General features: G+C 44.6%; 1 protein-coding gene across 1 annotated transcript in view; it reads right to left on the minus strand.

The window, feature by feature from the left end:
* helq (helicase, POLQ like) overlaps window positions 1-23,270 on the minus strand; it is a 55,562-nt gene that overhangs the window by 20,129 nt on the left and 12,163 nt on the right. Inside the window, exons 6-16 of the mRNA XM_079531174.1 lie at window positions 21,525-21,703; window positions 21,055-21,255; window positions 19,780-19,852; window positions 14,656-14,753; window positions 13,482-13,580; window positions 11,637-11,703; window positions 9,865-9,943; window positions 4,849-5,088; window positions 3,347-3,488; window positions 2,020-2,124; window positions 1,232-1,436 (exon numbers count right to left, since the gene is read on the minus strand). Coding sequence (XP_079387300.1) covers window positions 1,232-1,436; window positions 2,020-2,124; window positions 3,347-3,488; window positions 4,849-5,088; window positions 9,865-9,943; window positions 11,637-11,703; window positions 13,482-13,580; window positions 14,656-14,753; window positions 19,780-19,852; window positions 21,055-21,255; window positions 21,525-21,703 — 1,488 coding nt within the window. The remainder of the gene's footprint in view (window positions 1-1,231; window positions 1,437-2,019; window positions 2,125-3,346; window positions 3,489-4,848; window positions 5,089-9,864; window positions 9,944-11,636; window positions 11,704-13,481; window positions 13,581-14,655; window positions 14,754-19,779; window positions 19,853-21,054; window positions 21,256-21,524; window positions 21,704-23,270) is intronic.

Consider the following 23,270-nt stretch of genomic DNA (forward strand, 5'->3'; position numbering starts at 1 on the left):
ACAGGTCCAAGGAGCCTACAGACAGACAGACAGGTGTTTAGACAGACAGCCTACAGACAGACAGACAGACAGACAGACAGACAGACAGACAGACAGACAGACAGGTGTTTAGACAGACAGACAGGTGTTTAGACAGTGCAAGTGTTTTGTGTCAATAAAGGACAGTTTCAATGCCAGGGTGCTTAGCTGGAGGAAATCAATAGCCTACAATATATTGGCAAATTATTCATGCTAAATGATCTATCAAACTAATTGTTTCTGCTGTTAAACTATGATTTAATTGGATGATGAGATGATGAATTGGAGGAAATAAAAAAATCAGGAAAAAAAAAAATCAGAAAAATCTGATATGGTATGGATGCGTGGATTATAGGCCTATACATGGATAAATGGTGGCAGTATAAGTGCATAATGGTGCTTATCCGACATCTCAGAAATATGGGAAGTGTTCACTTCTAACATTCACAAAAACATGAGTTTTTGTTACATTACAGACACCAATTTGTCATTTTGTAAACAAAAGGGCAGAGCCATGGGCTGTCCTTTTATAAGGAGGGGGAGGGACTAGGACAAGTGGGTGGTCTTAAAGGAGGAGGCGGAGGGACTGGATCAGGTGGGTGGTGCTAAGGTTAAACTCACGCATACCTAATTAACTGGTGGGTGTGTCCACATAAAACCATCATTTTAACAAATACTGTACACTTTTTTGAAAAAATTGCACCTCCTTATATAACAATAAGACCTGATGATCATGTTTTAGGGTGGAAAAACACCACGGCACTCCATCTTTAAGCAATAAGCCACGAGAGGTCTCAGGTTACCGGGTATTTTACAGGCTGGGAGGCGTAGGCAGACCCGAGAGGTCTCAGGTTACCAGGTCTTTTACAGGCTGGGAGGCGTAGGCAGACCCGTAGGCAGACCCGTAGGCAGACCCGTAGGCAGACCCGACAGACAGCCATTGTAAAATACCCGGTAAGCTGGGGCCTCGAGTGGCTTATTGCTTTTCTAAAACGGTTACAAACATATAGCAATATTAACCTCATAAAACTATTAAATTCACAAAAGGCAAAGGTGTGGGTTATCGGTGAAATTTACAACGGTCACGTGACGGTAACCAGCCAATCAGAATCAAGTATTGGGACTAACCGTTTTAGAATGACTAATACACTCCAGATCCTTACACGGCAGATGACATAATATACAACATAAAACACTGTAAACGGTACATTACCTTTGAAGGTGGCTCTGCCCAGCTTGGTGACCTGCAGCGCGAGGGTCTCGGGGCAGACGCTGACCAGACCTTTGACCTTCAGCAGCTCCACGGAGCGGTCACACTCCTCCTGCAGACTGCTGTCCACGCACAGCTGCTTCTGCTGGACACTGAGCAGCGTGGAGGTGGACAGGAAGGTCCTGAGATGGTCCACTGAGCTGCTGATCTGGAGGAGAGGACAGACAGGGGACACTGAGGACACAGAGGACACAGAGGACACAGATCTGGAGGGAGAGGACACAGAGGACACTGAGGACACTGGGGACACAGAGGACACTGAGGACACAGATCTGGAGGGAGAGGACACAGAGGACACTGAGGACACTGGGGACACAGAGGACACTGAGGAGACTGAGGACACTGAGGAGACTGAGGACAGACAGGACACAGAGGACACAGAGGACACAGAGGACACACTGAGGAGGACACTGAGGACACTGGGGACACTGGGGACACTGAGGACACACTGAGGACACTGAGGACACACTAAGGACACTGAGGACACAGAGGACAGGGTGGTCTCACCTTTAGACCTATCAGAGACAGGGTGCTCTCACCTTTAGACCAATCAGAGACAGGGTGCTCTCACCTTTAGACCAATGAGAGACAGGGTGCTCTCACCTTTAGACCAATGAGAGACAGGGTGCTCTCACCTTTAGACCAATGAGAGACAGGGTGCTCTCACCTTTAGACCAATCAGAGACAGGGTGCTCTCACCTTTAGACCAATGAGAGACAGGGTGCTCTCACCTTTAGACCAATGAGAGACAGGGTGAGGCTGAGCAGGGCCCTCCTATCGTCCTTCATCAGGTTGCTATGACAGGTCTCCATCGGAGCACAGAGGAGGTTCTTAGCCTGAGGAAAATAAATACATGAAATACAAATAAAATGAGAAGACGTTTCTTTGAAGAGTTTGTTCAGTGTTTGGGCTGCGATGAGGGTTTATGGGGAAAATATAGATAATATATAATTGCTTTGAAAAAGACTATGTCGTAAATAAAAATCAATACATATGTTTTAAAAAAAACAAGGAAGTGAATGGCTGTGCGCACATGGTTTGATTTTATGCTCTCTCAAGAGTAAAAGATCTATAAGGGTTCATTTGGTTACCAAATCTGTCATTTTGGGGACCACCTGGAACCCCCTCAAGGACCACTGGTGGTCCCCGGACCACCTGGAACCCTCTCAAGGACCACTGGTGGTCCCCGGTGGTGTCTATAGTCTCTCTCTCTCTCCCATGGTGTCTATAGTCTCTCTCTCTCTCCCATGGTGTCTATAGTCTCTCTCTCTCCCATGGTGTCTATAGTCTCTCTCCCATGGTGTCTATAGTCTCTCTCCCATGGTGTCTATAGTCTCTCTCTCTCCCATGGTGTCTATAGTCTCTCTCCCATGGTGTCTATAGTCTCTCTCCCATGGTGTCTATAGTCTCTCTCCCATGGTGTCTATAGTCTCTCTCCCATGGTGTCTATAGTCTCTCTCTCTCTCATGGTGTCTATAGTCTCTCTCTCTCTCAAGGTGTCTATAGTCTCTCTCTCTCTCCCATGGTGTCTATAGTCTCTCTCCCATGGTGTCTATAGTCTCTCTCCCATGGTGTCTATAGTCTCTCTCCCATGGTGTCTATAGTCTCTCTCCCATGGTGTCTATAGTCTCTCTCCCATGGTGTCTATAGTCTCTCTCTCTCTCCCATGGTGTCTATAGTCTCTCTCTCCCATGGTGTCTATAGTCTCTCTCCCATGGTGTCTATAGTCTCTCTCTCCCATGGTGTCTATAGTCTCTCTCCCATGGTGTCTATAGTCTCTCTCCCATGGTGTCTATAGTCTCTCTCCCATGGTGTCTATAGTCTCTCTCCCATGGTGTCTATAGTCTCTCTCTCTCTCTCTCCCATGGTGTCTATAGTCTCTCTCCCATGGTGTCTATAGCCTCTCTCCCATGGTGTCTATAGCCTCTCTCCCATGGTGTCTATAGTCTCTCTCCCATGGTGTCTATAGTCTCTCTCTCTCTCCCATGGTGTCTATAGTCTCTCTCTCTCTCCCATGGTGTCTATAGCCTCTCTCCCATGGTAACCATGGTAACTCACCATACCGCGGTCCCTCTCCTGTAGAACCAGGATGCTCTCCCCCATGGTGTCTATGCCAGCGCGTCCGGCTCGGCCCACCATCTGTTTGTACTGACTCCTCTTCAGGAAGTCTGCGGCCACGTAGGGCGAGCGCAGGATCACCCTGTGATGTCACAATGAGACAACGCTGTAAACGTGATGTCACAACGCAGCGCGAACACCCTGTGATGTCACAATGAGAGAACGCTGTAAACGTGATGTCACAACGCAGCGCAAACACCCTGTGATGTCACAATGAGAGAACGCTGTAAACGTGATGTCACAACGCAGCGCGAACACCCTGTGATGTCACAATGAGAGAACGCTGTAAGAGTGATGTCACAATGCAGCGCAAACACCCTGTGATGTCACAATGAGAGAACGCTGTAAGAGTGATGTCACAACGCGGCGCGATCACCCTGTGATGTCACAATGCGATAACAGTGTAAACGTGATGTCACAACGCGGCGCGATCACCCTGTGATGTCACAATGCAGCGCAGGATCACCCTGTGATGTCACAACGCAGCACGATCACCCTGTGATGTCACAACGGTACACTACCCAGCGGGACGTTGATGCCACACTAACCCATTTACACCCGAGACAGTTCTCAGTAAACCCTGTGTTTCTATCAGTGGTTTATGTCAAGGACCCCCAGAATTATGCTGAGCTTCCGTTGCTCCAGACTGTATGACGGAAGCATTTATATTTTACTCGTGATCAGAGCTTCCGTTGCTCCAGACTGTACGACGGAAGCATTTATATTTTACTCGTGATCAGAGCTTCCGTTGCTCCAGACTGTATGACGGAAGCATTTATATTTTACTCGTGATCAGAGCTTCCGTTGCTCCAGACTGTACGACGGAAGCATTTATATTTTACTCGTGATCAGAGCTTCCGTTGCTCCAGACTGTACGACGGAAGCATTTATATTGGACTCATGATCAGAGCTTCCGTTGCTCCAGACTGTACGACGGAAGCATTTATATTTTACTCGTGATCAGAGCTTCCGTTGCTCCAGACTGTACGACGGAAGCATTTATATTTTACTCGTGATCAGAGCTTCCGTTGCTCCAGACTGTATGACGGAAGCATTTATATTTTACTCGTGATCAGAGCTTCCGTTGCTCCAGACTGTACGACGGAAGCATTTATATTTTACTCGTGATCAGAGCTTCCGTTGCTCCAGACTGTACGACGGAAGCATTTATATTGGACTCATGATCAGAGCTTCCGTTGCTCCAGACTGTACGACGGAAGCATTTATATTTTACTCGTGATCAGAGCTTCCGTTGCTCCAGACTGTACGACGGAAGCATTTATATTTTACTCGTGATCAGAGCTTCCGTTGCCATTTATATTTTACTCGTGATCAGAGCTTCCGTTGCTCCAGACTGTATGACGGAAGCATTTATATTTTACTCGTGATCGGAGCTTCCGGTCTGGCAACGAGAGAGAGAGAGACACCAGTGCCACACTGACCTGCGGGCAGGCAGGTTGATGCCTGCTGCCAGGGTGGAGGTGCACGCCAGCAGACACAGCGCCCCCTGGCTGTAGGCCTCCTCTATCAGCCTCCTCTCGTCGGAGGTGAGGCCGCTGTGGTGGTACGCCAGGCCGTACGGGACCGTCTTCCTCAGGACGGGACACACCGAGCCCCCCCCGCTGTCCTTCAGCGCCCTCAGGAGCTCCGCCTTCTCCTCCTTCTTACGCTGGACGAACGCCCTGCGAGGGAAACCACCACGAAGACGTGAAGAGTTTTTGACGTAGAAACCTGGGTTTTTGACGTAGAAACCTGGGTTTCTGACGTAGAAACCTGGGTTTCTGACGTAGAAACCTGGGTTTTTGACGTAGAAACCTGGGTTTCTGACGTAGAAACCTGGGTTTCTGACGTAGAATCCTGGGTTTTTGACGTAGAAACCTGGGTTTTTGACGTAGAAACCTGGGTTGCTGACGTAGAAACCTGGGTTTCTGACGTAGAAACCTGGGTTTCTGACGTAGAAACCTGGGTTTTTGACGTAGAAACCTGGGTTTTTGACGTAGAAACCTGGGTTTTTCAGAACAATGTTAGGCTTTACTGCAGAAGCCTTATTTTTTCATGGACCTCAGTCCAGATTAACCCATTCTGGGCGGGAACCCCTTTGTGTTTTAAACATTATGTTATAATTTAGCTATTGAAAAATAGCAGACCTACAAGCTCGTAGCGCGCCACTCGGTGGCGCGCTACGAGCTTGTAGGTCTGCTATTTTTGAAAAATCGTGAAAATATTTATTTCAGAAAACTGGAGGATTTAGAAGATTTTTTTGTAATTTCGACGTCAGGCCTAAATGGTAAATTGTAATTGTAGTAAATCAGTAATACATACTCTGTAGGACAGGAGTAATCAGTAATACTACTCTCAGTACTCTGTAGGACAGGAGTAATCAGTAATACTACTCTCAGTACTCTGTAGGACAGCAGTAATCAGTAATACTACTCTCAGTACTCTGTAGGACAGCAGTAATCAGTAATACTACTCTCAGTACTCTGTAGGACAGGAGTAATCAGTAATACTACTCTCAGTACTCTGTAGGACAGCAGTAATCAGTAATACTACTCTCAGTACTCTGTAGGACAGGAGTAATCAGTAATACTACTCTCAGTACTCTGTAGGACAGCAGTAATCAGTAATACTACTCTCAGTACTCTGTAGGACAGAAGTAATCAGTAATACTACTCTCAGTACTCTGTAGGATAGCAGTAATCAGTAATACTACTCTCAGTACTCTGTAGGACAGCAGTAATCAGTAATACTACTCTCAGTACTCTGGAGGACAGCAGTAATCAGTAATACTACTCTCAGTACTCTGTAGGACAGCAGTAATCAGTAATACTACTCTCAGTACTCTGTAGGACAGCAGTAATCAGTAATACTACTCTCAGTACTCTGTAGGACAGAAGTAATCAGTAATACTACTCTCAGTACTCTGTAGGACAGGAGTAATCAGTAATACTACTCACAGTACTCTGTAGGACAGGAGTAATCAGTAATACTACTCTCAGTACTCTGTAGGACAGGAGTAATCAGTAATACTACTCTCAGTACTCTGTAGGACAGGAGTAATCAGTAATACTACTCTCAGTACTCTGTAGGACAGGAGTAATCAGTAATACTACTCTCAGTACTCTGTAGGACAGCAGTAATCAGTAATACTACTCTCAGTACTCTGTAGGACAGCAGTAATCAGTAATACTACTCTCAGTACTCTGTAGGACAGCAGTAATCAGTAATACTACTCTCAGTACTCTGTAGGACAGCAGTAATCAGTAATACTACTCTCAGTACTCTGTAGGACAGCAGTAATCAGTAATACTACTCTCAGTACTCTGTAGGACAGCAGTAATCAGTAATACTACTCTCAGTACTCTGTAGGACAGAAGTAATCAGTAATACTACTCTCAGTACTCTGTAGGACAGGAGTAATCAGTAATACTACTCACAGTACTCTGTAGGACAGGAGTAATCAGTAATACTACTCTCAGTACTCTGTAGGACAGGAGTAATCAGTAATACTACTCTCAGTACTCTGTAGGACAGGAGTAATCAGTAATACTACTCTCAGTACTCTGTAGGACAGGAGTAATCAGTAATACTACTCTCAGTACTCTGTAGGACAGGAGTAATCAGTAATACTACTCTCAGTACTCTGTAGGACAGCAGTAATCAGTAATACTACTCTCAGTACTCTGTAGGACAGCAGTAATCAGTAATACTACTCTCAGTACTCTGTAGGACAGCAGTAATCAGTAATACTACTCTCAGTACTCTGTAGGACAGGAGTAATCAGTAATACTACTCTCAGTACTCTGTAGGACAGGAGTAATCAGTAATACTACTCTCAGTACTCTGTAGGACAGGAGTAATCAGTAATACTACTCTCAGTACTCTGTAGGACAGCAGTAATCAGTAATACTACTCTCAGTACTCTGTAGGACAGGAGTAATCAGTGATACTACTCTCAGTACTCTGTAGGACAGGAGTAATCAGTAATACTACTCTCAGTACTCTGTAGGACAGCAGTAATCAGTAATACTACTCTCAGTACTCTGTAGGACAGGAGTAATCAGTAATACTACTCTCAGTACTCTGTAGGACAGGAGTAATCAGTAATACTACTCTCAGTACTCTGTAGGACAGGAGTAATCAGTAATACTACTCTCAGTACTCTGTAGGACAGGAGTAATCAGTAATACTACTCTCAGTACTCTGTAGGACAGGAGTAATCAGTAATACTACTCTCAGTACTCTGTAGGACAGGAGTAATCAGTAATACTACTCTCAGTACTCTGTAGGACAGGAGTAATCAGTAATACTACTCTCAGTACTCTGTAGGACAGGAGTAATCAGTAATACTACTCTCAGTACTCTGTAGGACAGCAGTAATCAGTAATACTACTCTCAGTACTCTGTAGGACAGGAGTAATCAGTAATACTACTCTCAGTACTCTGTAGGACAGGAGTAATCAGTAATACTACTCTCAGTACTCTGTAGGACAGGAGTAATCAGTAATACTACTCTCAGTACTCTGTAGGACAGGAGTAATCAGTAATACTACTCTCAGTACTCTGTAGGACAGCAGTAATCAGTAATACTACTCTCAGTACTCTGTAGGACAGCAGTAATCAGTAATACTACTCTCAGTACTCTGTAGGACAGGAGTAATCAGTAATACTACTCTCAGTACTCTGTAGGACAGGAGTAATCAGTAATACTACTCTCAGTACTCTGTAGGACAGCAGTAATCAGTAATACTACTCTCAGTACTCTGTAGGACAGCAGTAATCAGTAATACTACTCTCAGTACTCTGTAGGACAGGAGTAATCAGTAATACTACTCTCAGTACTCTGTAGGACAGGAGTAATCAGTAATACTACTCTCAGTACTCTGTAGGACAGGAGTAATCAGTAATACTACTCTCAGTACTCTGTAGGACAGGAGTAATCAGTAATACTACTCTCAGTACTCTGTAGGACAGCAGTAATCAGTAATACTACTCTCAGTACTCTGTAGTAGGGCATTAACCAAACGTGATTTTTGATAGTCGACACGAATACCATCAAAATCGGTTTATAATCGATTAGTCGGCGGTAAAATATGATATTTTTTTCCATCCAATCAAGCATTAAAACATTGTGTTCTGAAACGGCCAGCGCGAGTGAAGGATTAACTGCAAAACAGAGGCGGTGAATGCAGGCCGAGTGGAATAGTAAGAGAGTGGCGACACGCTTTGATCTCACCACAAAGCGGGGTGCTATGGGCTATAGTTCCAAACATTGGAACTATCCCACTGAGATAGAATGAGCACTTCCGCATTCCATTGTTACAATGGGAGTCAACGCTAGTGTCGCCACTCTCTTACTAGATTACGCTGAATGCCGCTCTGATTGGCCGAAATTCACAACAGCTGTTAAAAGTCAAGTCAAAGTTGCAAGTCCACAATGACTCACGGATGGACGCGCTGTGAGCTTGTAGATCTGCTATTTTTGATGCGCAAGACCTTTCTACGGCGCAGCATAGCATGTTACGTTGTTGAAAATGTTTGTTCAGTTGGAGAATTGGATACGGAGGAGGATGATGCAATGTTTTTCATACACCCTAAATGTTCAACAACAAGTTACAACCACAGTTCCTTTGGTTTTTAGAAGCTACAAGCTAGGAGGAGGTTATGATTACATACTAGGCTTGCTAGCTAGCAGGCTTACCAGGCTATGAATCAGATGATCAACTACTTCACGACTATTATAACTATGATCGCGCGGCATGGCTGTTTGTTTTTAATAATGCCGCACGCCTGCACTTTTGTTGGATAAGCATGAAGAAAGATGAATAAGAAAAAGAAACATGAAATCACGGCAAGAGCTACTGTAGTTTGACTGTCACCAAACTGGATATTATTGGGCAGAGTGAGGAGGGACAGGCTGCTATACTACTGTACCGGACGAAACGACGACACGTCTCCAATCTAACTTGTTGAACAAACTACAGTAGTAAACTCACCAATAGTAAAAGTATTTACACACTGTAGTTGTCCCCATTGAGCGTATGAGGCATATGCTTTTTGAAAATCTGTCTTAAATGTTGCCAGTGCAGCCACCGCCGCCCACCGCACCTACACAAGTGACGGTGACGGCAAAACCCACGTACAGTCGGCTTGTATATGATATGAAAACAATCAGCCAGGAAGGGATTAGTACTTAAGTTGGAGAACTACCAACAAAACAACAGAGCTCACAGCTGCATGTCTGCTGTAAAAAATAAAATAAAAAATCATAAAAAAAAATCATAAAAAATATTAAAAATAATATTAACGATTACTCGATTTTTGATTTACAGTGTCGACTACCGTTTTGCTAGTCGAATAGTCGACTAATCGATTTTTATGTTAATGCCCTACTCTGTAGGACAGCAGTAATCAGTATTCAGTAGTATTCAGTATCAGTAGTAATCAGTAATACGTACTCTGTCAGGTACTTGCAGATCATCACCGCTACATTCTCACAGTTCTTCTTGGTAGGACAGAAGATCAGACAGGAGTGACCTGGAGTGGATTATAGGACATTAGACCTGAGCTCCAGTCTCCAAATGTCTTCTAAATCATGACAGTTTTCTGAAAAACCCTATGTTTCTATATCAGTGGTTCTCACAGGGTTAAACCCTATGTTTCTATATCAGTGGTTCTCACAGGGTTAAACCCTATGTTTCTATATCAGTGGGTCTCACGGGGTTAAACCCTATGTTTCTATGTCAGTGGTTCTCACAGGGTTAAACCCTATGTTTCTACATCAGTGGTTCTCACAGGGTTAAACCCTATGTTTCTACATCAGTGGTTCTCACAGGGTTAAACCCTATGTTTCTATATCAGTGGTTCTGACAGGGTTAAACCCTATGTTTCTATGTCAGTGGTTCTTACAGGGTTAAACCCTATGTTTCTATATCAGTGGTTCTCACAGGGTTAAACCCTATGTTTCTATATCAGTGGTTCTCACAGGGTTAAACCTCATGTTTCTATATCAGTGGTTCTCACAGGGTTAAACCTCATGTTTCTATATCAGTGGTTCTCACAGGGTTAAACCCTATGTTTCTATATCAGTGGTTCTCACGGGGTTAAACCCTATGTTTCTATATCAGTGGTTCTCACAGGGTTAAACCCTATGTTTCTACATCAGTGGTTCTCACAGGGTTAAACCCTATGTTTCTATATCAGTGGTTCTCACAGGGTTAAACCCTATGTTTCTATGTCAGTGGTTCTCACAGGGTTAAACTCCATGTTTCTATGTCAGTGGTTCTCACAGGGTTAAACCCTATGTTTCTACATCAGTGGTTCTCACAGGGTTAAACCCTATGTTTCTATATCAGTGGTTCTCAAAGGGTTAAACCCTATGTTTCTATGTCAGTGGTTATCACAGGGTTAAACCCTATGTTTCTACATCAGTGGTTCTCACAGGGTTAAACCCTATGTTTCTATGTCAGTGGTTCTCACAGGGTTAAACCCTATGTTTCTATGTCAGTGGTTCTCACAGGGTTAAACCCTATGTTTCTATATCAGTGGTTCTCACAGGGTTAAACCCTATGTTTCTATATCAGTGGTTCTCACAGGGTTAAACCCTATGTTTCTATGTCAGTGGTTCTCACAGGGTTAAACCCTATGTTTCTATGTCAGTGGTTCTCACAGGGTTAAACCCTATGTTTCTATATCAGTGGTTCTCAAAGGGTTAAACCCTATGTTTCTATGTCAGTGGTTCTCACAGGGTTAAACCAGGGTTTATAAGACATTTGTAGAATCTGTTCTCAGTCCTCTACAGAACTATATATTAATGTATATGTTAATGTATATAACTGGGAATCATAGAATATGCATATTCACTGTTATCGGGATATGTACCATATCTCTGAAGAGGCATTTCATATCGCGATATTTATCACGGAATACAAATAATAATACTTTTTAACCCATTCAGGCCTGACGTCGAAATTTAAAAAAAAAAGTTTTCTAAATCATGAAATTTTCTGAAAGATTTGAGGCACATTTTAACGATTTTTCAAATTTTTCAATAGGTAAAGTATAACATAATGTTTAAAACACCAAAAGGGGTTCCCGCCCAAAATGGGTTAAAAAGCAGATCTCAAAGCTCACAATGCGTCGTGTTGCAACGTGTTGTGAGATCTGCTATTTTCTAAATATCACGATACTTTATCACAGTATTTTTTCATCACGACAGGATATTTCTCACCTGGGATTACCTCCGTCACCAACGCCACGATGTGGTCTGGGTCGGCCTTCTGCATGTTACTGGAATACTGAGGGAGTATAGAGTACAGAGTACTGAGTACTGAGGAAGTATAGAGTACTGAGGAAGTATAGAGTACTGAGGAAGTATAGAGTACAGAGTACTGAGGCCACGATGTGGTCTGGGTCGGCCTTCTGCATGTTACTGGAGTACTGTGGAAGTATAGAGTACAGAGTACTGAGTACTGAGGGAGTATAGAGTACAGAGTACTGAGGAAGTATAGAGTACTGAGGAAGTATAGAGTACTGAGGAAGTATAGAGTACAGAGTACTGAGGCCACGATGTGGTCTGGGTCGGCCTTCTTCATGTTACTGGAGTACTGTGGGAGTATAGAGTACAGAGTACTGAGTACTGAGGAAGTATAGAGTACTGAGGAAGTATAGAGTACTGAGGAAGTATAGAGTACAGAGTACTGAGGAAGTATAGAGTACAGAGTACTGAGTACTGAGGAAGTATAGAGTACAGAGTACTGAGGCCACGATGTGGTCTGGGTCGGCCTTCTGCATGTTACTTGAGTACTGTGGAAGTATAGAGTACAGAGTACTGAGTACTGAGGGAGTATAGAGTACAGAGTACTGAGGAAGTATAGAGTACAGAGTACTGAGTACTGAGGAAGTATAGAGTACTGAGTACTGAGGAAGTACTGAGTACTGAGGAAGTATAGAGTACAGAGTACTGAGTACTGAGGGAGTATAGAGTACAGAGTACTGAGTACTGAGGAAGTATAGAGTACAGAATACTGAGTAATGAGGAAGTATAGAGTACAGAGTACTGAGTACTGAGGGAGTATAGAGTATAGAGTACAGAGTACTGAGTACTGAGGGAGTATAGAGAGTACTGAGGAAGTATAGAGTACAGAGTACTGAGGGAGTATAGAGTACAGAGTACTGAGTACTGAGGGAGTATAGAGAGTACTGAGGGAGTATAGAGTACAGAGTACTGAGTACTGAGGGAGTATAGAGAGTACTGAGGAAGTATAGAGAGTACTGAGTACTGAGGAAGTACACAGCATATTACTGGAGTACTGAGGGAGGTAGTACACAGAGTACTGAGGGAGTACACTTCAAGGACTGACCTTGTAATTCAGACATCGTGAAAGGACTGACCTTGAAGTTGAGACATCGTAGGAGGACTGACCTTGAAGTTGAGACATCGTGAAAGGACCGACCTTGAAGTTGAGACATCGTGAAAGGACTGACCTTGAAGTTGAGACATCTTGGGGGGACTGACCTTGAAGTTGAGACATTGTGAAAGGACTGACCTTGAAGTTGAGACATCGTGAAAGGACTGACCTTGAAGTTGAGACATCGTGAAAGTACTGACCTTGAAGTTGAGACATCGTGAAAGGACCGACCTTGAAGTTGAGACATCGTGAAAGGACTGACCTTGAAGTTGAGACATCGTGAAAGGACCGACCTTGAAGTTGAGACATCGTGAAAGGACTGACCTTGAAGTTGAGACATCGTGAAAGGACTGACCTTGTAGTTGAGACATCGTAGGAGGACTGACCTTGAAGTTAAGACATCGTAGGAGGACTGACCTTGAAGTTAAGACATCGTAGGAGGACTGACCTTGAAGTTAAGACATCGTAGGAGGACTGACCTTGAAGTTAAGACATCGTAGTAGGACTGACCTTGAAGTTAAGACATCGTGAGAGGACTGACTTTGAAGTTGAGACATCGTAGGAGGACTGACCTTGAAGTTAAGACATCGTAGTAGGACTGACCTTGAAGTTGAGACATCGTGAAAGGACTGACCTTGAAGTTGAGACATCGTGAAAGGACTGACCTTGAAGTTGAGACATCGTGAAAGGCGAATGCCGTCGTCCTCTCGAGGATCGACTTCGTAGATGCTGTCCTTCAGCTTGACGAACTCCTGAAGCTGGACCTGAGAGCAGGAAATACTTCAATAAAATATAATACTTAATGTCATGTCTGACTAGAGTAAATACTTTAAAGTCATATAAACAGTAAGACGCCCTGAGGGCGAGGCCACGTGCACGCATCCTCCTGGGTGACATCACATCCTCCTGGGTGACATCACATCCTCCTGGGTGACGGCAGACTGCTGGGCGAGCGCTGGCGCTTTGGCATGAGGGGGGGGGGGGGGGGGGTCAGATCAACATTCTGTACTGGCCATATATGGAGCGTGTCTTGAGTGTACAGGGTTTGATGAGGTCAGATCAACATATGGAATGTCAGAACAGGTCAGCTCCATATATGGAGATCTAAGGGTGACAGCGGGGGCAGTGTCTTGAGTGTACAGGGTTCGATGAGGTCAGATCAACATATGGAATGTCAGAACAGCTCAGCTCCATATATGGAGATCTAAGGGTGGCAGCGGGGGCAGTGTCTTGAGTGTACAGGGTTCGATGAGGACCCAGGTAGGACCAGGCCTGAGGAGAACTCTAGTCCAAACAAACCCCCCGTTCACTTGCATTGGGCTCAATTTCCCAGAAGCCCTAGCAGCCCAGAGCCCTCGCAGCCCCAGATGATGACTTGATTTCCGGTTTCGTCATCATAGCGTGACGGCCTCGTCATCAGGTCCCGGATCTATCCGCCGTCATTCACCGACAGGGAGGTCATTCACCGACAGGGAGGTCATTCACCGACAGGGAGGTCATTCACCGACAGGGAGACCATTCACCGACAGGGAGGTCATTCACCGACAGGGAGGTCATTCACCGACAGGGAGGTCATTCACCGACAGGGAGGTCATTCACCGACAGGGAGGTCATTCACCGACAGGGAGGTCATTCACCGACAGGGAGGTCAAAGGTCATTCACCGACAGGGAGGTCATTCACCGACAGGGAGGTCATTCACCGACAGGGAGGTCATTCACCGACAGGGAGGTCAAAGGTCATTCAGGGGGATTAACCACCGAGGTGAAGCGGAGGCAGACATTATCCCTCACTTAACATACTGTTAATGTGTCATGACATTCATACTTAAATCACATACAGGCCTGAAGTCGTTGTCAAAGTTCTCGGCTCTCAGGAACGTCTGGAGGTCTTTGACGTTCCCCAGCGTGGCGCTCATCCCCACGATCTGAGTGGAATCTGGAAATATTATAAATATGATATTACTGTAGTAAATATTATAAATATGATATTACTGTAGTAAATATTACAAATATTATTACTGTAGTCATCTCTATGATCTGAGTGGAATCTGGAAATATTATATTAATGTAGTAAATATTACAAATATTATTACTGTAGTCATCTCTATGATCTGAGTGGAATCTGGAAATATTATATTAATGTAGTAAATATTATAAATATTATTACTGTAGTCATCTCTATGATCTGAGTGGAATCTGGAAATATATCACTGCTGTGACCCTGTCTGGAGGACCCCTCATAACGCTGTCTGGAGGCCCCTCATAACGCTGTCTGGAGGACCCCTCATAACCCTGTCTGGAGGACCCCTCATAACCCTGTCTGGAGGACCCCTCATAACGCTGTCTGGAGGACCCCTCATAACCCTGTCTGGAGGACCCCTCATAACGCTGTCTGGAGGACCCCTCATAACGCTGTCTGGAGGACCCCTCATAACTTTAGATTTTATTCCATAAATCAGTGCTATTGAAGATCCTTTACGTCTGTGTGTTGTTTCATAAATCAGTGCTATTGAACACCCTTTACGTCTGTGTGTTGTTTCATAAATCAGTGCTATTGAACACCCTTTACGTCTGTGTGTTGTTTCATAAATCAGTGCTATTGAACACCCTTTACGTCTGTGTGTTGTTTCATAAATCAGTGCTATTGAACACCCTTTACGTCTGTGTGTTGTTTCATAAATCAGTGCTATTGAACATCCTTTACGTCTGTGTGTTGTTTCATAAATCAGTGCTATTGAACATCCTTTACGTCTGTGTGTTGTTTCATAAATCAGTGCTATTGAACATCCTTTACGTCTGTGTGTTGTTTCATAAATCAGTGCTATTGAACATCCTTTACGTCTGTGTGTTGTTTCATAAATCAGTGCTATTGAACATCCTTTACGTCTGTGTGTTGTTTCATAAATCAGTGCTATTGAACACCCTTTACGTCTGTGTGTTGTTTCATAAATCAGTGCTATTGAACATCCTTTACGTCTGTGTGTTGTTTCATAAATCAGTGCTATTGAACACCCTTTACGTCTGTGTGTTGTTTCATAAATCAGTGCTATTGAACATCCTTTACGTCTGTGTGTTGTTTCATAAATCAGTGCTATTGAACATCCTTTACGTCTGTGTGTTGTTTCATAAATCAGTGCTATTGAACATCCTTTACGTCTGTGTGTTGTTTCATAAATCAGTGCTATTGAACACCCTTTACGTCTGTGTGTTGTTTCATAAATCAGTTGCTATTGAACACCCTTTACGTCTGTGTGTTGTTTCATAAATCAGTGCTATTGAACACCCTTTACGTCTGTGTGTTGTTTCATAAATCAGTGCTATTGAACACCCTTTACGTCTGTGTGTTGTTCCATAAATCAGTGCTATTGAACACCCTTTACGTCTGTGTGTTGTTTCATAAATCAGTGCTACTGAACACCCTTTACGTCTGTGTGTTGTTTCATAAATCAGTGCTACTGAACACCCTTTACGTCTGTGTGTTGTTTCATAAATCAGTGCTATTGAACACCCTTTACGTCTATGTGTTGTTTCATAAATCAGTGCTATTGAACACCCTTTACGTCTGTGTGTTGTTTCATAAATCAGTGCTATTGAACACCCTTTACGTCTGTGTGTCGTTTCATAAATCAGTGCTATTTAACACCCTTTACGTCTGTGTGTCGTTTCATAAATCAGTGCTATTGAACACCCTTTACGTCTGTGTGTTGTTTCATAAATCAGTGCTATTGAACACCCTTTACGTCTGTGTGTTGTTTCATAAATCAGTGCTATTGAACACCCTTTACGTCTGTGTGTTGTTTCATAAATCAGTGCTATTGAACACCCTTTACGTCTGTGTGTTGTTTCATAAATCAGTGCTATTGAACACCCTTTACGTCTGTGTGTTGTTTCATAAATCAGTGCTATTGAACACCCTTTACGTCTGTGTGTTGTTTCATAAATCAGTGCTATTGAACACCCTTTACGTCTGTGTGTTGTTTCATAAATCAGTGCTATTGAACATCCTTTACGTCTGTGTGTTGTTTCATAAATCAGTGCTATTGAACACCCTTTACGTCTGTGTGTTGTTTCATAAATCAGTGCTATTGAACACCCTTTACGTCTGTGTGTTGTTTCATAAATCAGTGCTATTGAACACCCTTTACGTCTGTGTGTTGTTTCATAAATCAGTGCTATTGAACACCCTTTACGTCTGTGTGTTGTTTCATAAATCAGTGCTATTGAACACCCTTTACGTCTGTGTGTTGTTTCATAAATCAGTGCTATTGAACACCCTTTACGTCTGTGTGTTGTTTCATAAATCAGTGCTATTGAACACCCTTTACGTCTGTGTGTTGTTTCATAAATCAGTGCTATTGAACACCCTTTACGTCTGTGTGTTGTTTCATAAATCAGTGCTATTGAACACCCTTTACGTCTGTGTGTTGTTTCATAAATCAGTGCTATTGAACACCCTTTACGTCTGTGTGTTGTTTCATAAATCAGTGCTATTGAACATCCTTTACGTCTGTGTGTTGTTTCATAAATCAGTGCTATTGAACACCCTTTACGTCTGTGTGTTGTTTCATAAATCAGTGCTATTGAACACCCTTTACGTCTGTGTGTTGTTCCATAAATCAGTGCTATTGAACACCCTTTACGTCTGTGTGTTGTTTCATAAATCAGTGCTATTGAACACCCTTTACGTCTGTGTTGTTTCATAAATCAGTGCTATTGAACACCCTTTACGTCTGTGTGTTGTTTCATAAATCAGTGCTATTGAACACCCTTTACGTCTGTGTGTTGTTTCATAAATCAGTGCTACTGAACACCCTTTACGTCTGTGTGTTGTTTCATAAATCAGTGCTACTGAACACCCTTTACGTCTGTGTGTTGTTTCATAAATCAGTGCTATTGAACACCCTTTACGTCTATGTGTTGTTTCATAAATCAGTGCTATTGAACACCCTTTACGTCTGTGTGTTGTTTCATAAATCAGTGCTATTGAACACCCTTTACGTCTGTGTGTCGTTTCATAAATCAGTGCTATTTAACACCCTTTACGTCTGTGTGTCGTTTCATAAATCAGTGCTATTGAACACCCTTTACGTCTGTGTGTTGTTTCATAAATCAGTGCTATTGAACACCCTTTACGTCTGTGTGTTGTTTCATAAATCAGTGCTATTGAACACCCTTTACGTCTGTGTGTTGTTTCATAAATCAGTGCTATTGAACACCCTTTACGTCTGTGTGTTGTTTCATAAATCAGTGCTATTGAACACCCTTTACGTCTGTGTGTTGTTTCATAAATCAGTGCTATTGAACACCCTTTACGTCTGTGTGTTGTTTCATAAATCAGTGCTATTGAACACCCTTTACGTCTGTGTGTTGTTTCATAAATCAGTGCTATTGAACATCCTTTACGTCTGTGTGTTGTTTCATAAATCAGTGCTATTGAACACCCTTTACGTCTGTGTGTTGTTTCATAAATCAGTGCTATTGAACACCCTTTACGTCTGTGTGTTGTTTCATAAATCAGTGCTATTGAACACCCTTTACGTCTGTGTGTTGTTTCATAAATCAGTGCTATTGAACACCCTTTACGTCTGTGTGTTGTTTCATAAATCAGTGCTATTGAACACCCTTTACGTCTGTGTGTTGTTTCATAAATCAGTGCTATTGAACACCCTTTACGTCTGTGTGTTGTTTCATAAATCAGTGCTATTGAACACCCTTTACGTCTGTGTGTTGTTTCATAAATCAGTGCTATTGAACACCCTTTACGTCTGTGTGTTGTTTCATAAATCAGTGCTATTGAACACCCTTTACGTCTGTGTGTTGTTTCATAAATCAGTGCTATTGAACACCCTTTACGTCTGTGTGTTGTTTCATAAATCAGTGCTATTGAACATCCTTTACGTCTGTGTGTTGTTTCATAAATCAGTGCTATTGAACACCCTTTACGTCTGTGTGTTGTTTCATAAATCAGTGCTATTGAACACCCTTTACGTCTGTGTGTTGTTCCATAAATCAGTGCTATTGAACACCCTTTACGTCTGTGTGTTGTTTCATAAATCAGTGCTATTGAACACCCTTTACGTCTGTGTTGTTTCATAAATCAGTGCTATTGAACACCCTTTACGTCTGTGTGTTGTTTCATAAATCAGTGCTATTGAACATCCTTTACGTCTGTGTTGTTTCATAAATCAGTGCTATTGAACATCCTTTACGTCTGTGTGTTGTTTCATAAATCAGTGCTATTGAACATCCTTTACGTCTGTGTTGTTTCATAAATCAGTGCTATTGAACATCCTTTACGTCTGTGTGTTGTTTCATAAATCAGTGCTATTGAACACCCTTTACGTCTATGTGTTGTTTCATAAATCAGTTGCTATTGAACATCCTTTACGTCTGTGTGTTGTTTCATAAATCAGTGCTATTGAACACCCTTTACGTCTGTGTGTTGTTTCATAAATCAGTGCTATTGAACATCCTTTACGTCTGTGTGTTGTTTCGAAAATATTGAACCATTGGAAAGTAGTAAAAAACTAAACCTCTTAACTCTATTGGACCCTCAGACCTCTCTCCTTCTCATGCAAGTAATTGACAATATCTAAAGTCACAACACCAACTTTCATGAGGCAGTATTGCTTAATTTAAAAAATATATATGGTTTGCTTTATTTCCTTAAAAAATATATATTTTTCATTTCCTGAAAAATCAACATTTTGCTGTCCGGAGGTTTAGCACCGATATTCATGTAGTCATCTCTACGATCTGAGTGGAATCTATAAATATTATATGACCCATTTTGGACTGAGGCTGATTCTGAAAAACATCAAATATTTGCATAGGAGCATCAAAAATGTAATGCATTTTTTGAATACTGTCCTTAATAGTGTCAGCTTCGACGTTGGATCGCCTTACTGGGGGCTTGGTGTGCGTGTGTGCGACTGTGCGTGCGTGCGTGTGCGTGTGCTCACCGGCGACGTGCATGACCTTAGCCAGGGTCATCTCGATGATGGCCCCTCGGCTGCCGTCGCCCAACATGTGGAGCTGAACCAACGAGGGAGAAAAACGTTTTAGCCCATCGTTATGTGTTCCTTTATGGACGGGGAACAGTGGGGGGGGGGGGGGGGGGGGTGTTATGTTCCTTTATGGATGGGGAACAGTGGGGGGGGGGGGGGGGGGGTCGTTTTAGCCCATCGTTATGTTCCTTTATGGACGGGGAACAGTGGGGGGGGGGGGGGGTCGTTTTAGCCCATCGTTATGTGCCTTTATGGACGGGGAACAGTGGGGGGGGGGGGGGGTCGTTTTAGCCCATCGTTATGTTCCTTTATGGACGGGGAACAGTGGGGGGGGGGGGGGGGTCGTTTTAGCCCATCGTTATGTGCCTTTATGGACGGGGAACAGTGGGGGGGGGGGGGTCGAACCCGCGGTGCGCCGTCAGGCTGGGTGCCCAGACGGTTCCGTCCGGGACAAGTACTTTTTAAAAAACCTGTCAGGATTTAGAAGACATTTTGTAGAATCTGGTCTCTGATCTCAATAGAGCGTCGCAGCCCCGCCCCCTCGAGAGACCCGGAAAAGAAACTCTTGTTTTTATTCTTTGTAATTATTCGTTTGGTCCAAAATACTGTGTTTGTTGTCATGATTTGTCACGACAAGAGTTGGCTTCGTACGACGCTTATAAGGTCTTTAAATAAATACGTTTTGAAATGTCTGTGGGAAAATGCATTGGGAACTATTTCCTGGGCCTGGTGTCGTCATGAAAGGGGGCGGGACTGGGCCTGGCGTCGTCATGAAAGGGGGCGGGACTGGGCCTGGCGTCGTCATGAAAGGGGGCGGGACTGGGCCTGGTGTCGTCATGAAAGGGGGCGGGACTGGGCCTGGCGTCGTCATGAAAGGGGGCGGGACTGGGCCTGGTGTCGTCATGAAAGGGGGCGGGACTGGGCCTGGCGTCGTCATGAAAGGGGGCGGGACTGGGCCTGGTGTCGTCATGAAAGGGGGCGGGACTGGGCCTGGTGTCGTCATGAAAGGGGGCGGGACTGGGCCTGGCGTCGTCATGAAAGGGGGCGGGACTGGGCCTGGTGTCGTCATGAAAGGGGGTGGGACTGGGCCTGGCCATGAAAGGGGGCGGGGCTGACCTGGCGTCATCATGAAAGGGGGCGGGCCTGGCGTCGTCATGAAAGGGGGCGGGACGGGTCCATTTGGTTCCATTTGTTCTATTTTGTCATCAACTATTGGCTCCATGGACCTACCTCGTCCACCACCACCAGCCCCACATCGCCCAGCCTAGAGGTCTCTATGAGGGAGTTGACCAGACTGTGTCCTTTCTCGATGGTGCAGACGTACAGACAGCTGGTCAGTCGGCGTCGGACGGGCGGGAAGCGTCCCTTACTGCCCGCGTACTCCTCCACCACGAAGTCTAGCTCCAGACCCAACGTGGCCAGGCCGCGCACCTGGGAAGACACGCACACACACAGTCAGAGGGGACACTCATAAATGTAACACCTGTGTGAAAGATACACACACGCAGTCAGAGGGGACACTCATAAATGTAACACCTGTGTGAAAGATACACACACGCAGTCAGAGGGGACACTCATAAATGTAACACCTGTGTGAAAGATACACACAGTCAGAGGGGACACTCATAAATGTAACACCTGTGTGAAAGATACACACACACAGTCAGAGGGGACACTCATAAATGTAACACCAGTAGTACCTTCTCCTGCACCAGGGAGACGTAGGGGAGGATGAACACACAGTCTTTCTGGCGACAGAGCAGTTCTCTCAGGATGAGGATCTCGGCCACCAGGGTCTTCCCTCCACTGGTGGGAAGAGAGTAGATGAGGTTCCTCCGCTCTGTGACGCTCTGCAGGCTGAGACACGCCTTCTGCCACTCTGCACACACACACACACACACACACACACACACACACACACACACAGAGAGAGAGAGTAGATGAGGTTCCTCCGCTCTGTGACGCTCTGGAGGCTGAGACACGCCTTCTGCCACTCTGCACGCACACACACACACACACACACACACACACACACACACACACACACAGAGAGAGAGAGAGTAGATGAGGTTCCTCCGCTCTGTGACGCTCTGGAGGCTGAGACACGCCTTCTGCCACTCTGCACGCACACACACACACACACACACACACACACACACAGAGAGAGAGTAGATGAGGTTCCTCCGCTCTGTGACGCTCTGCAGGCTGAGACACGCCTTCTGCCACTCTGCACACACACACACACACACACACACAGAGAGAGAGAGAGTAGATGAGGTTCCTCCGCTCTGTGACGCTCTGCAGGCTGAGACACGCCTTCTGCCACTCTGCGCGCACACACACACACACACACACACACACACACACACACACACGCACACACTTTATTTTATGGATATCGATCACCTTATCAATAAGGCTTATCGAGCCGGGTTCTTTAACTGGTTAATATGTGTACAGACAGTGACTTTAGAAGCGTAATGTTGTTTACTTGGGCTGTGCTGGTTGGTGCTGAGGTGGTTCGGGCATCTGGTTAGGATGCCTCTCGGGCGCCTCCCTAGGGAGGTCCTCGACGCACGTCCCACTGGGAGGAGACCCCGGGGCAGACCAAGGATCACGTCCCACTGGGAGGAGACCCCGGGGCAGACCAAGGATCACGTCCCATTGGGAGGAGACCCCGGGGCAGACCAAGGCGCAGTTGGAGGAAACACATCGACTCACTGGCCTTGGAACGTATCGGAATCCCCCAGGAGGAAGTCACTAATGTTGCTCTGGAGAGGGAAGTCTGGAGCTCTCTGGTGGAGCTGTTGCCCCTGCGACCCGACTACGGATAAGCGGTTGAAGATGGATGGATGGATGGATGGATGTGCTGGTTGGCAGGTATCAATACACTTTCAGACACGTTTGTGCCAGCGTGGATGATTATACTTATTTCTTGATCGCCTCTTGTCTTGATTGTTTAAACATGACGTCATGGACCGCTATGCTCCATAACAGGCTCGATAAGCCCAAAGCTTATTGATAACGGGTACTCGATAAGCCCAAAGCTTATTGATACCGGGTACTGGATAAGCCCAAAGCTTATTGATACCGGGTACTCGATAAGCCCAAAGCTTATTGATACCGGGTACTCGATAAGCCCAAAGCTTATTGATACCGGGTACTGGATAAGCCCAAAGCTTATTGATACCGGGTACTGGATAAACCCAAAGCTTATTGATACCGGGTACTCGATAAGCCCAAAGCTTATTGATACCGGGTACTCGATAAGCCCAAAGCTTATTGATACCGGGTACTCGATAAGCTTGTTTTGTTATCGGATTTTTTCGGGTATCGGTTATCGAGCTCCATCCCTACTCACAATAATAGTTATAATTAGTCACCATAAAGGTCGTCTATCCCTTTAAGGGAGAACACCAGCTCCTTCACCCTGGTGGGCAGGCCGT

This window comes from Electrona antarctica (assembly GCF_951216825.1).
Source record: "Electrona antarctica genome assembly, contig: scaffold_58, whole genome shotgun sequence".
Lineage (NCBI taxonomy): Eukaryota > Metazoa > Chordata > Actinopteri > Myctophiformes > Myctophidae > Electrona > Electrona antarctica.